This window comes from Megalops cyprinoides, chromosome 1 (genome assembly GCF_013368585.1).
Source record: "Megalops cyprinoides isolate fMegCyp1 chromosome 1, fMegCyp1.pri, whole genome shotgun sequence".
NCBI classification, from domain to species: Eukaryota; Metazoa; Chordata; class Actinopteri; order Elopiformes; family Megalopidae; genus Megalops; species Megalops cyprinoides.
The window spans coordinates 1508261-1522505 of NC_050583.1; the positions used below are offsets into that span (position 1 = coordinate 1508261).

General features: G+C 48.3%; 2 protein-coding genes across 2 annotated transcripts; one reads left to right on the top strand and one right to left on the bottom strand.

Annotated features, from left to right (window-relative positions):
- The first annotated feature begins 1252 nt into the window (after positions 1-1252).
- Positions 1253-3158, top strand: LOC118780768 (tetraspanin-10). Its single transcript, XM_036533452.1, has 3 exons — positions 1253-1345; positions 1849-2447; positions 2849-3158. The coding sequence occupies exons 1-3, from the start codon at positions 1253-1255 to the stop codon at positions 3156-3158; spliced, it is 1002 nt and encodes a 333-aa protein (XP_036389345.1).
- Positions 3159-7429: 4271 nt separating this feature from the next.
- pde6gb (phosphodiesterase 6G, cGMP-specific, rod, gamma, paralog b) lies at positions 7430-12898 on the bottom strand. The gene is made up of 4 exons (XM_036551961.1): positions 12828-12898; positions 9110-9382; positions 8940-8980; positions 7430-7617 (listed from the first exon to the last, which is right to left on the bottom strand). Exons 2-4 carry the CDS (start codon positions 9253-9255, stop codon positions 7541-7543), a joined length of 264 nt encoding a protein of 87 aa, XP_036407854.1. The 5' UTR covers positions 9256-9382; positions 12828-12898; the 3' UTR covers positions 7430-7540.
- Positions 12899-14245: the final 1347 nt, after the last annotated feature.

The window sequence follows — 14245 nt, forward strand, 5'->3', positions numbered from 1 at the left end:
GCAACATAGTCCCTAAGTCTTTCCGTTCCGTCAGTACAAATGTTCCCCCATCCCCACTCCCTCCTGCCGTTAGACCGATGACAAGGCATATCAAAATACCCCTGACTCACAGTGTAAAAACGGAAGTGCATCAGTTATAAAGGGTGCATTTGATTTATAAGGTCGGCATTGTAGCATAGTGGTAAGGAGGAGGGTGTTGTAACTGAGAGGTTGCTGGTTTGATTCCCTGTTGGGGCGCTGTTGCTGTACCCTTGGGCAAGATACTTATCTGAGAATTGCCTTAGTAAATATCCAGCAGTATAAATTGATGTCCTGTGAAACGGTAATCTGTGTAAATTGCTCTGGATAAGAGCGTTTGCTTAATGACAAAGATGTAATAATGATTTAGTTTATAGGAACATGTGAAGGAGAGCCCTCACCACCTCTTCGTTGGACTAAATGGTAATCGTAAATTGTCAGTTGTGTCAGTCATTTGTAATTATGTGCACATGTTGGCAAAATCACGTTTGGGGAGCCAACCTATTGGATAATGAGTCACACCTGACTGACTGAAAGGTGATTAAATACAGGTGTGGCTGCAGAGCAGGAGAAAGGCTCGCTGTGTCCCTTCTGCTGGTTTGCATAGGCTGCTTTCCTTTGTTTTGTTGTTTGGTTTTAAAAATAAATTGTTTTCTTTTAACTTTTTGTTTTTGGCTCATTTATGAGAGAAGTGGCAGCCAGCGTCTCTACAGAATGTAACATATAACAAGCACTTTCTAATAGAAAGCCAAATCTTCATGCTTTTTTATAATATCAAATTCATTTGAATTAGGTCTGGATGTGTTACTCCCAAGTCATGTTGCAGTTATCTGTGTCTGTGATGCGGGCTGATTCAAACACGGTGCAACAAACAAACCTAATTAAAAACGAACGCATTAAAACTATTTCTGAAGGTAGATGAAGGCAGTTTTCAGAGACTGGGTCATATCCAGCACTCGTGCACATTTCCACAGGCATGCAGAGAGTGCCTCTCCGTCCATGAAATGCCCACTGAACCAACACCGCAAGAGCCCCCTTAATCTCTGTGCTGTGACTCTCACATGATGCCTGTTTTCTGCTCCCTGTGGCTTTAGGCCATACTCAGAGCTGCGCTCCCTGGTAACTCCTGACAGACTCTCCCTCCCTTTTCTCTCACTCAGCCTCCCTCTCTCAGCTGACTGCCTGAGACTTCAGAGGAAGTCCACGGCACGTCCTGTCCAGACAGCTGGGAAGTATGGTGCTGCTCAAGCTGGTGGGGTTCCTTCGTTTCTGGAGGAGACGGGACAACGACGTACACACCAATGAGGCCAGTCCTCTCATCCCGAAGGTACCGTACGGAAAGGTTATCTCTCCAACCAGCTGAAACCTCCGAGAGCTGTCTGTGATTAGAGGGAGCTCTCTGAATGGCATCACAGCTATGGGAAATTTCAGGATTTGTGGATGAACACTATTTATTGTTTATATTATTTTTATTTATTCACTCGCAATCTGTTGGACTGACACATATTCAGATGTGATATGTTGGATTATTATTGTACCTTTATGTACATGATGTCATTAAATGCGCTTTTGAACCCTGCTTTGTAAGTCACTGTAAATGAAAACATCTGCCAAGTGACTGAATCTAAATGTAGTCAAATTATGGAAATGAGTGGGTACGACAACCATTTTAAAAAAGTCATCCCCAATCTGAAGTTTCTCCCTCCCTCTCTCTTCCTCCCTCTCTCTCTCTCTCTCTCTCTCTCTCTCTCTCTCTCTCTCTCTCCCTCTCTCCCTCTCTCTCTCTCTTCCTCCCTCTCTCTCTCTCTCTCTCTCTCTCTCTGTTTAAAGGGAGATGATGACCCTGAGAGGGCAGCTGCAGTTGGTCCCACAGAGCCTGAAGAGGGGTATGATGGGAAGGCTGGAGCGGGGTCAGACTCCTCTGGAGAGCTTGCTGAGAGAGGGCGAGTCTGGGGAGACGCCAGCCCATGTGACCACCTGCTGAAGACCCTCCTCTTCTTCAGCAACCTGCTTTTCTCCGTGCTGGGGCTGGTGACGCTGTCGCTGGGCCTGTGGGGCCTGGTGGACAAGGAGTCCTTCGCCCAGGAGAAGATCGGCTACATCGGCACCGACCCCATGCTGGTGTTCGTATCGCTGGGGCTGGCGCTGTCTCTGCTCTGCCTCTCCGGGTGCGTGGGGACCCTGAGGGAGAACTACTGCCTGCTCCGGGCCTTCAGCGCCGGCGTCCTGGTTCTGGTGACCGCCCAGGTGCTGGCCGCCATCGTGGTCTACACCCTCCGGGGAGAGGTGAAGAGCTACCTGCGCTCCGGAATGCTGGTGGCCATGGCCCGTTATCAGAACGACCTGGATCTGCGGTTCATCATGGACGAGATCCAAACGGGTCTGCAGTGCTGCGGCGCGGACACTTACCGGGACTGGGACATCAATGTGTGAGTGCGCTCTCTTCTCTCCAGCCTTTATCCATGTAGCTACCTGTGCTGTCTTAATCAAGGGTTAACAGCAGTACTCTTCCTGGGAGTCGACCTTGCAACCTTCCAGTCACAAGACCTTTTCCTGTAGCCTGCCCCACTGATTTCACCTGTCAATGAACTACCAATTTCAAGGTGCAGCAATGTAATCTTTCCAATGAAGTAATCAACTCTTTTAAAGTGTGATTTTTTTTTTATCCTGGAGTGGTGTGACTGGAAAACAGATTTTGGCAGAGAAGGTCTGGGTTATGGTTTTATCGGATTTTGGCAGCTGGGCTCTGAGTTGAGTCCTTGAGAGGGGTGCTTGGAGTCGAGGTCGGGGTCCTGGTTTCTGACGATGCCGCCCCCCCTTTGCCCTGCAGGTACTTTAACTGCTCAGCTCCGGGGGTGCAGGCGTGTGGGGTGCCTGCGTCCTGCTGCCTGGACCCGCTGGAGAACGGCACGGTGTGGAACTCACAGTGTGGCGTGGGCGCACGCCGGCTGGACGAGCTCTCCGCCCAGGCTGTGGTGTTCCTGGGCGGCTGCCTGGGGGGCATGGCGCGCTGGGTGGAGCGTCACTCCGCCGCCATCGCCACGGCGGGCGTGGCCGTCCTGGGTGTTCAGATCCTGAGCGTGTTCATCTCCACGCGGCTGCTGGACGACATTCGGCGCAGGAAGTCACTCCGGCGCTGAGCCCCCACGCTGGATCCTGTCGGCCAATCCGCTCCGCGCGCCACCGAGGCCCCGCCCACCGCCCAAGGAGCTTTGCACAGACTGGCTGTCGGGACGTGAGCGCCGGAGTGGGAGTGGTCTGTCTGTAACATTGTTTGCTGCACTGGTTACCATGTGACTCCTCTCTGCCTCAGCAGAGACTGTGCCTTATCCCGCCCCCTCTCTCCTCCCCTCTTCACCAGAAGCCCCCCCAATGTGAATGTTTTCTGACAGCACTCAGTGGGAGGGCAGGGATACCCTCCCTCTGTGCTCCGTCATCGTCTCGCAGGGTCTGTGATGGCAGCCTATGGCAGGATTGTTAAAGAGGAAAAAGCATCTCTGGTTCCATGGTTGGTTGTCAGCCCCTGGTCCCTCATTCAAAAACATTCAGCTGAGCAGTCAATAATGGCCAATGTCTGGCCTACAAGCTAACAGCTGGTTACCAGCTGTTGCTGACAAGGGACCTAACTATCTAGTTAATTATTTCTAGCCTTTTACATACTAGTGTGTTGTAGTGGAAAAGAACTGGGCTTGTAACCAAAAGATTGCTGGTTTGATTCCCTGCTGTGGCACTGCTGTTGTACCCTTGGGCCAGGTGCCTCAGTAAATGTCCAGTTTTATAAATTGTTAAAATTGTAATGTGTGTATTGTCACTCTAGATAAGAGCATCCGCTAAATGACAGTGACGGAATGAGATGTTGTAAGCTAGCTGGCTGGTTATTTTTGCAAGCAAGTAATTTTAGCCAGACAGCTGAGGATAATACAGCAGCTAGATAATCAGCCGGCCGGTGAATTGCTGGTGTTTGGGCGCTCTGTAGACAGCAAGCCGCTACAAACATAGCGACTGTCTTCATAAGAACACATATTTATGGAAAACATCACATTTGGATGATGAATTGGTGTATATTATACATTATACGTATAATTTATAAGCTTGGCAAGAGACATTAACAGGCCATGCACTGCAGTTGTGTGAATGAACGTCCATCATGTCATTTTTGGGTTCCTCTGCGAGTTTAAGCTACAAACCAGAAGACAGCGATGACCAGAGGGCCCAACAGGCCCCCTTGCCAGGGCTCCTACAGAGGAGAGACAGGCTCACTATGAGGGGTGGTTAGAGAGGCCAGCAAACAAAGAGCAGAGGGAGGTTTTGGGCACAGCCTCAAATGAGAGGGTCTAGTCCAACGGGACCGCTGTTGCTTCCTGTTTGAGGTTTCAGCCTGCCACTGTTCAATGCAGAACGCTACTCTCATTACAAATCCTGATACCTGAAGGTAAGCTGCACTCCTTTACTATGTGTTTGAGCAGCAGGCTGCATTAAAGTGCCCTCGCAGGCCCCTGAGGCAGCAGGCACACGGGCAGCTTTCTTCCCCACTGTTCTCCGGCAGTCTTCTCTCCACAGTGGGTGTGACTGCAGCTGCAGGAAGCAGCTCTAGGGACTGTGACACCCTCTCGCTCATGTTCTTGCTATCTACCTGCGCTAGCCCACTCTGCTGAAGTCACCTGTCGAGACACCTCTGTCTGGAAAGGGTCGCGCTGTTAAGGTTTGGCTGTTCATGCTCAGCACTTGTATTTCACAGGAGGTCTGTGACTGGTTACAATCGTCACATATGTCGCTGGTGATTGGATAGATCAATATGGTCACCCTATCACTGTACAGCAAGACTCTTAGGCTGATCTAGTGTATTTTATCCAAACTGAAATAAAATGACCCTTTCTAGACTGAGAAGTAAGCATCCTTAGGGTTGGGTTCATAACCAAAAGGTTGTTGGTTTGATTCCCTGCTGGGCCACTGCTTCTATACCCCTGTACCTAAGGTACTTAACCCAGAATTGCCTCAGTAAATATGGAAGTCACTCTGTATAAGAGCGTCTGCTAAATTACTATAATGTAATGTAATTCTGTACTACCTGATCTGTCCCCTCACCAGAAGGAGGAGCTCTCTCTGCAGCGAACTGCAGTAACAACATCTTACCACTGGGAGGCACCAGCAAAGTAGTTACAACCATTGAACTCTGAGTGTGCAGTTACAGTTTGCTATGATTTAAAAACCACTTTTCACATATTACACACATTTATCCTTTGGAATTAGTGAAAATAACAACAAGAAAGTGTAAATCATCTGAATAAATAATCATTGCTGAATGCCCCCAGCTTTTAATTTTAGTTTTAATTTTAGTTAAGGCTGTTTCACAGAGCATGGGGGAAATTGCATTGAAAAATGGATATACTGTACAGAATGTGGTACTGAATAAAGCAGGAGTTCAGTGTACTCTGTGGTCCCTGTCTGCATGGTAAGCAGCTGTGATAGTGAATCAAGTGTGTGCTCTTGTGTCTCTGCAGAAGACGATACCTGCATGACACACAAACAAACAAACAGCCCGGGCGCAAACTCACGCAGCCCGGACGCAAACTCACGCAGCCCGGACGCAAACTCACGCAGCCCGGGCGCAAACTCACGCAGCCCGGACGCAAACTCGCACAACCCGGACGCAAACTCACGCAGCCCAGACGCAAACTCACGCAGCCCGGGCGCAAACTCACGCAGCCCAGACGCAAACTCACGCAGCCCGGGCGCAAACTCACGCAGCCCGGACGCAAACTCACGCAGCCTGGACACAAACCCACACGTCAGCCGCTTTATTTTTTCCTTTTTTTTTTGAAGCTTTATTTTGATTTGATCCTGTAGGGTGGACACGAGCTTGCTTTGGGACATGGGACAGCTGCTCAGGCCATATAGCAGCCTCACACTCTCACTGTTCAAAGCCGTCTGAGCGGGCAAGCCGCAGCAGGGTGTGGAACAACCTCCCACTACCCACAACCCCCTGCTGCGGCTTGCCAGTAGCACGGCAAGGTTTCCAAACCGCACAGGTGTCTCACTGCTGCACCCAGCGGCTTCAACCCACCCGTTAGAATAGGAGATTATAAGAGCAGAGGAGACAAAGAAAGAAAAGAGAGAGTAATAAAAAGGTTATATATAAATATATATGAATGATAGTGCAAACCTGTGCCAGGAATTTGCATAGTCTTTCACACTGCCAGCTACTCAGATGTAGCATCAGCCCCATTCAGCATTGCAGCTGCCTTATACAGGAAATTTAAGCCATATGTACATCTGCACGGGGCGACACACCAAAATAGTGAAGGTTTGGAAATGGAAATGGAAAGACTACAATGATGAAATCATGAAAATGACTTGATGGAATCAAACTGTCAGTGATGAATCGGAGATGGGGGACAGAGACAACACAGTACATGCAAAAAGAACACGTGCAATAAAAATCAAGCACAGTGCAATTTACAGATTAGGGATCAATGATACGATCATATGAGGAAGTGTGCACTTTCAGCCAGGGGGAGTCTGCAGAGACCTGCGAGGTGCGAAAGCCGAGATGGTGTGGGCATCCCACACTTCTCATCTCATTTTAATAGTGGAAAAAAAAACAAACAAACCAAATAAAGGTTGAAAAAGAAGGAAAGCACAATCGAGCTGCAGGAAAGAGGTCTGTCAGCAACAGCCTCCCGAAACAAAGTGAAACAAGCTGATATCCCTGAGTGTACTCATAAACCAATATAGGAATTATGTCAATAGTTAATTAAGTATAAAAAGAGAGAAGAGAAGTAAGAACAGAACAGATGGCGTATCGCTGATAATGAAAGAGGTTTTGTTTTTTGTTTTTGGATTTCCTACACAACTGGTGATGGGGACAAAAGAGGGCAGAAGTTTTGGGGTGAGCTGAGGGGGGTAAGCCATGATGAAAGATTACGCTAGCAATGGTCAGCAGATATCCCGAAGCTCGGGCCCTCTTCTACAGGACCAAGGTATAGATATAATATATATATTTTTAAAGATGAAAGTGCTTTCCAGATGGTAAAGGAAGCGCTGGGCTCGTGAAACGAGAAGCCAGGCGTTCCACGGGTTCGATCGCTTGCTTTGCTCACTGGGAGGTCTCATTGCTTGCGTAAGTTTCATGTTTCATTCCGAGAGAAAGAGGGACGAGAGGGGGGAGAAAAAAAGAGGACAGGAGAAAAGAGCGGAGGAAGAGGGATGTCGGCTGGTCGGGGTCTCTACGACAGAGCAAAGCCTGATCTCATAGAGAGCTCTAAAGAGGAGCAGAGGTGGATGTGACCTTTGGCTAAAGGAAACAAAAAAGAAACCATAGAGAGGAAGACAGACAGATAACATTTTTTTGTAGATCTTTTTTGCATTTTCCTCTTTTTTGTTATCGTTGCTGTTCTTGGTTCTGGTGGGTGAAGTACGCTGTTGGGCACTTCCAGCCAGACCTGCAGAGCAGGAGCCAGCTGGAGTGCTTGAGGACGAAGGGGGGCTGAATGCACAGAGGAGTTGTGGGAAGGTGGAGGACTCAGATGATGCCGTACTGTGCAAGTTCGTGCAGCTCCAGGTGGTTGAAGGCCTCCCATGGGCAGATGACAGTGATGTCTGTGGAGGAAAGTATGGGGCATCAGTAATGTGCACAGCTAATGATTTTCCCTTCTGCAAAGAGTGAGATTCTTGTCTGTCTGCCCACGCCCTTTTCATGGCTCTGTCCCTTTCAGACCTGCACATGCTGCTTTGAAGGTATAACTCCTAAAGCAGAAATTCACTTTATGCAATATTTCCATGTTACCTTCTGTTTAACCCTTTTGGGCATACGGTCACACTGGTGTGATTAGAAGACTAGATTGGAAAAATGCTAGCTAATGTTAGCTTCGAGGAAACAATGATTTAACGTTACAAAGTATCGCAAATCTGGCGGTGAAAACTGTGAGAAGCTTAATAACAACAATGAAAACATAAAGAACGATGTAATGTAACGAATGCTACATAGCATAAAATAAGTCACCAACAAAAGGGTTGTCTGTGATCACTTACTAAATTACATCATTTATAAAACTGGATGTTATTAAACAGTGCATGCCTGTGAGCAGTTCCGAGAACGTGTGTACGAACTCTGAAGACTGGGGGTAAAATCTGAGGGTGTATGCCTTGTGGCAGCACTTGTGTCAATGTTTCCCCAAACGGCACCGCATTTCAAGGATGGCTCTAATGATTCAGCATCTGTGTGGCCACTTGCCCAACCCTATTGAATGTACTTTCTGCAAGTCACTCTGGTTAAGAGCGTCTCTGAAACTCTCCATGCCCAAATGGAAAATGGCCCCTCATGGGAGTGTGCTGTGAAGTATGGTGCGGTATGGTATTATGGAATTGTGTTAGTCATGGTAGGTTCACATTAAGGCGATTGGCAGGGTGGTAGTTGACGTCCTGCTGTTCGGACTGTAACGCTTTGTGGCGCATGTGAACATGATCACCTCGTCATGGAAACGGGATTATCTCAGAACGTGTGACGGGGATGGAGCTGTGACCTGGATGAGCTGCCGGGCGCCAGATCATAAAGGTTTCTAACGGAGGCCATTTGTGGGTGTGGACCGCTCAAAGTCGTTCAAAGTCGACTTTTGGTGTTCAAAGTCAAAGTGTGTGTGTGTATGCGCGAGCCTGTTTTGACTCTGATATTGTACCCTGGGGAATTGTATCAACAAATAGCTGTGCAAATGGATATCACCTATAAATTTTATGTCATGTAACGTCAGCTTGCTCTGGGTGGGAGTGTCTGTTACGCAAATGTAATGGTGTGCCTGTCACAAATGCCTGTAATGTATGCCTGTAATGTGTGCCTGTAACGTGTGGGGTACTGCTGTCATTTAACTGCAGAAAGCTGAGACTCCCTGACCACCTGATCACAGGCAAAGCAATGCAGAGCTCACCAGTGCCTAATCCTTCCATGCCAGGAATATCGTCACCGAATCTGTGGAGGTAAAAGGACAAACGGAGGAGTCAAGACAAGAGATACCTCAACACCACATACGTGTTTTAGAATTTCAAACGCTGCCACCTCTGGTGGAAAGGTGAAGTGCAGAGTGGTGGTCAGGCTTACCCCTGGATTCCCTTCTTCGGGGGCTTGCTCTTAAACTGGCGGGTCTGCCTCTGCTTGAATTTGGGGGGTCCCTTGCGCGGTGTAGCGGGGCCACCGGTGACGCGGGTGGCGGACTTGATCTCCGTCTTGGGCGGCTCCAGGTTCATGGCTGCTGGCTCGTGTCGTCACGCCGATGGGAGGAGAGGTGATGTAGTCGCGATGCGCTGCGCTGCCTGCTGGTGACCTTAGGCCACACTCTGCAGTTGCTCAGAGATTCTGATGAGATGTATGGAACTGTGGAGAGAGGGAGAGAGGCAGAGAAAGGGAGGGACGGAGAGAGAGACAGGGAGAGAGGGGAGAGAGGAGAAAGAGAGAGGGCGAGAGAGGGAGAGAAAGAAAGAGAGAGAGGGCGAGAGAGGGAGAGAGGAGAAAGAGAGAGGGCGAGAGAGGGAGAGAGGAGAAAGAGAGAGGGCGAGAGAGGGAGAGAGAGAGAGAGAGAGGGCGAGAGAGGGAGAGAGGAGAAAGAGAGAGGGCGAGAGAGGGAGAGAGGAGAAAGAGAGAGGGCGAGAGAGGGAGAGAGGAGAAAGAGGGAAGAAGAGAGAGGGAGAGAGAGGGCAGAGAAAGGGAGGGACGGAGAGAGAGACAGGGAGAGAGGGGAGAGAGGAGAAAGAGAGAGGGCGAGAGAGGGAGAGAGGAGAAAGAGAGAGGGCAAGAGAGGGAGAGAGGAGAAAGAGAGAAGAAGAGAGAGGGAGAGAGAGGGGAGAGAAAGAGAGAGGGGAGAGAGGAGAAAGAGAGAGGGAGAGAGAGGGAGATGTTAAAAAGCTGTGAGGGCACAGCTGCACGCGTGTGCGTTCTGAAGCAGCAGGACATGCTGACTGAATGCTGGAGATTGGGAGCCACTGCAAGGATGGAAAAGGGATTGTTGCCATTGGTTCCTACATAGACCTTTCTATCTGTATGTGCCCTTGCTGTTTCTGCTGTACTCAGTTAAAACAGGCCATTCATCTTTAGAAGGAAGAGACACTCATTTAATTAACATAGCACTCGCTGTTTTTCTACTGCTAGAATGGTCTCTTATTGATTCTCCTCCACTTGACCAAGATGGCTCCTGGCACCTTGCTGAAGGAACACAGTGATCTTCTTAATGTCTTAATTATGAGATCATTATCTGGAAGGATTTAGGATACATATATAATAAATAAGACGTGTGTTTGGGTGGGGTGGGGGGTGGCTTTCTTAGCCTGGATTTTAATAAGGTGCCTGTAAGCATGACCCAATTCCCATAATCCCTTGCTCAAGTTCATGATGCCCCCCCTCCCCGGTTCCCTGCCCGTTACCCGCTGCTGCTGTGAGGGGGACCTGGCTAATCCTATCAGAGCAAGGACACCAGTGAACATGCTGAGCTTGCAGACTGAGTGAACAATCCCCCAGCCCTGTGCCTGCTCCCTGTCAATGACACGAGCGTCCAGCAGGAGGTCACGCTGCGGACAGAGGCGTTTCCATCTGCTCCTCCTTCAGCGTCGGGCTGCACGCTGAGCATCGAGCTGCACGCCGAGCGCCGAGCTGCACGCCGAGCGTCGAGCTGCACGCCGAGCGCCGAGCTTCTGTCCTGCTGCAGTTGGTTGTGCATGTTTGTGCTGATTTCAGCGTTCATCGGTATGTGCTCATGACAGAAGGAAGCGTGACGGTGAACTAAAGCTACCGTTCTGCTTTCAGTCTAAGAATTCCCTGCATGAAAATCTACAAGAGACTGTGATGCCTTCAAGGACTTTTACAGCATTACAGAAAATCATAATCATTTCTCCTAATGTATAAAAATTATTGATTTTTTATTATTAAACAAATTATTATTGTTTAAAAAACCACTACTATTTTAATTAATTGCATGCTGTTATAAAATGCTATCCAAATCTGTTTATGTTACCTGCAAACCATTTTAAATACTTCTTGTGTGATTTTGCAGTCAGTAAAGCCACAATACCTGTAAATATAATTGTAATTTTGCAAAGAAAGCAACAATGGCCAATGTGGTTGAGCAAAACAAGTAAAGATTCAGTGGCAGGACTGTGGGAAAGGAAAAACAAAATGTAACATGCTTTTGTTGGAAGTAAAATTTCCTATGTTCATCCTTCATCAGTAAGATTCTTTGAAACCAAATAGAATAAATCCCTTTTGAAGGTGTCTGCTTGCACAGTTACATATGAGACCCTGTCACCAATAAATCACAAATTCAGACAAAATATGGAATATAAAAAATCTCTCTCTCTGAGAAGATAAAGGCCTTGCTGTGTTATGGGAGGAGCAGTTTTACTTGAATTGCTTCAGTAAATAACACTGAGGTTGCCGATCTTGTTTTATTTTTAGATCAACAAGTGACTTCACCGCAATGTACACGTAAAGCCGTGATTTTGTTGACTTTCAGTCCTTTTTCAACTGATTTCCCAAGAACCTTGCAAGCAAACAGCAAGCACAGCTGATTTCATTTACAGTGGACTGGAAGTGAGTTGAGAGAACAGGTTTTGTAGTGTTTCCACATCATGTTTTAAGACAGAATACTAGACGACAGAAATTTACTGATGCCATGTGGTTCAAACACAGCCATGAATGGTTTGTAAAGGTTTTTTGTTAATTAGAAAAACGAATCCACTAAAAGTCAAAAGCACGTTGTAATCTCTGATGACTTTGTGTTATCTGGAGGGGCACATAGCTCCTCTAATGTCAACACTCCTCTTTCTATACATTTAGCATCCTATTAACGTCCTCTGCCACTAGTCTCACGGAATGAAGGTACGTGAAGGATGCTGCATGAATTATTATTTCTGTCTCTCATTATTCCCCTGTCGTTTTCTCATTGTCTTATGTACCCTCCTATTGAGCCTCGCTCGTTTTACACATTTAATTTTAAATACCGTTGAACGCTGTTATGTCATTATGTATTGGACTAACACACTCCCCTGTCCAGAATAACACAGCCTACCATACCCAGCCTCTTCATTCCCACAGAGGGGTAAAGCAAAAGTACCCTGCCTTGGGTTTGAACCTGCAACCTCCCGGTTTCAAATCCATCTCCTGAACCACCACACCCCACCCTGCCATGCACATGGACCCTCCCACTGTTTTTCCCGCCTCAGGACAGTCTCTCATCCCGTGAATCCCCCAGTGCAACACTCCATCCTTCTGCCGATGGGAAGGAGGCCCTCCCATTTCTCTCTCTCTCTCTCCCTCTCTCTTTCTCTCTCCCTCTCTCTCTCTCTCTCTCCCTCCCTGTTTCCAGCTTTTAACTGATGTTTAAATTGAGGCATCTTTGTGTTAAAGCCGTCACAGGGTCTGGAAATCACAGGGTGGAAGTGTAGAGCAAGTGTACCATACCCAACCAGGAGGGAAGGATGTGAGGAACCAGAAAAACCCAGTTCCTCAGATGTTGATCCGTGGGGAGTGAACCCCAGTGATTAGTGTGCCCTCCACGCCTGGCCTGGATCGAAGCAGTACCGTGTTTTGGGGAGAACAGCTCCCCAGCCGTGATGTCAGACCTCCACAACAGCCACGCTGCATCCCCCTGCACCTTCTCTCGCAGGTCACCTCTCCGAGGCTGAATCGCTACGCTTCTCCTCACCCCACCCCCCCCCGTGCCACCTCCACCCCTGGATGCCAGATGGCCTCCTTTCTTCACGCTGTTGACCAGCGGCCCCTCCAGCCTCCACATATCCCATAATCCCCCAGGGCAGAGCGGTGTACTCACCAGCGAGGAGGATGGCGGTCGCCCAGGTGTTCTCGCCCTCTCTCAGGAGCAGAAGTGGTGGCGTGTAGGCTAGGCTTTCTCTGGGCCCGGGTCCCGCCAGGTCCACCTCTTATACCCTCCAGCCGCGGGGGGGGGGGGGGGGGGGGGGGGGGGGGGGGGGGGGGGCGGGGGGTGGATTATGTGTGCTCCACTCCCCCGATCCCCTGTCATCATGTCGACTACTGAGGCAGAGGTGTGGCTGGGGGCGTGGCCAGGGGGAGAAGGGGCAGGGCCAGAGCTGTCAAGGTCAGAACGGGGGTCACACAATTCTGGAAGGGTCTGGATTTCATATGGACAGTAAAAAAAGTGGAAAGGGTGAGTGAAAGGTGTGAGCTGCTTCGTATCCAGCATGTCAAGGTGTTCTGCAGACTTACAGGTGAGCTATGTTAAGTTATGAAAGTGGTTATACCTGTGTGCAGAGAAACCTCCATGACCTGCATTTTACATACTAACCATTTTCTCAGCAAAATATTTCCTGTCACAGCGATCAAGTTCACAACAGCAGCACCTCACATTTGCACCAGACTGCTCCAATCTGCCACTCTGCCACTCTGCCTCTCCATCCATAAACATTTCACCATGATTTAAGCAAAGGGAAATGATTTAAGCAAAGGGAAATGATTTAAGCTGTATGAACTGTCTGTTACTGCTTGCATCACCGTGGCTTCTCATAGTCCAACAGAATACCCATAAATGTGTCCACAGATCTGTAGGTGCTGAACAAGAGATTACTGCACTTTTTGCCAAAATTTCACAAAACAATTAACATCCATGTGATAAAAACACTTCACAATAGGCCTACAAAAGGCAGATTAATAATGTTTATTTGTGTTCACATTATGAATGGTTCCTTTATTTTCAAAGCAACCGATGGGTAGATAAATTAAACGCAACAGCTGTGTCTGTTTCTACAAAAGTTGGTTATTCGTAAATCACGACATATATTGGCAAATGCAGAAATTCCAGAAGACAATGACATTTCCAGCTACAAGCAGTTATGTAATTCAGAGGAAACATCTAGCATGACAGCAATGACATTCGAGACATTTCCCCCCAATACCTCCCAGGCCAAGGCCAAGGAATGACGTTCTGGAATGGCCCAAGGAATGACGTTCTGGAATGGCCCAAGGAATGACATTCTGGAATGGCCCAAGGAGTAACATTTGGGAAAGAGTCCAGTTTAGTTACACAACTCTCCTGTCCTCTGACTCAAGCATCTTAGCCCATCTGCCAGAGCTCCAGCAGGCCCTGAATCCCTGCTCCTCAGCACTCTGTGAGATTGAGTTGATTAGATGCACCAGGTAATCCCTCACAGGGATCCACATCGCTCAGTTAGGAGATTACCCACCAACAACAAACCTCCTGCTTGCTCTTATCCT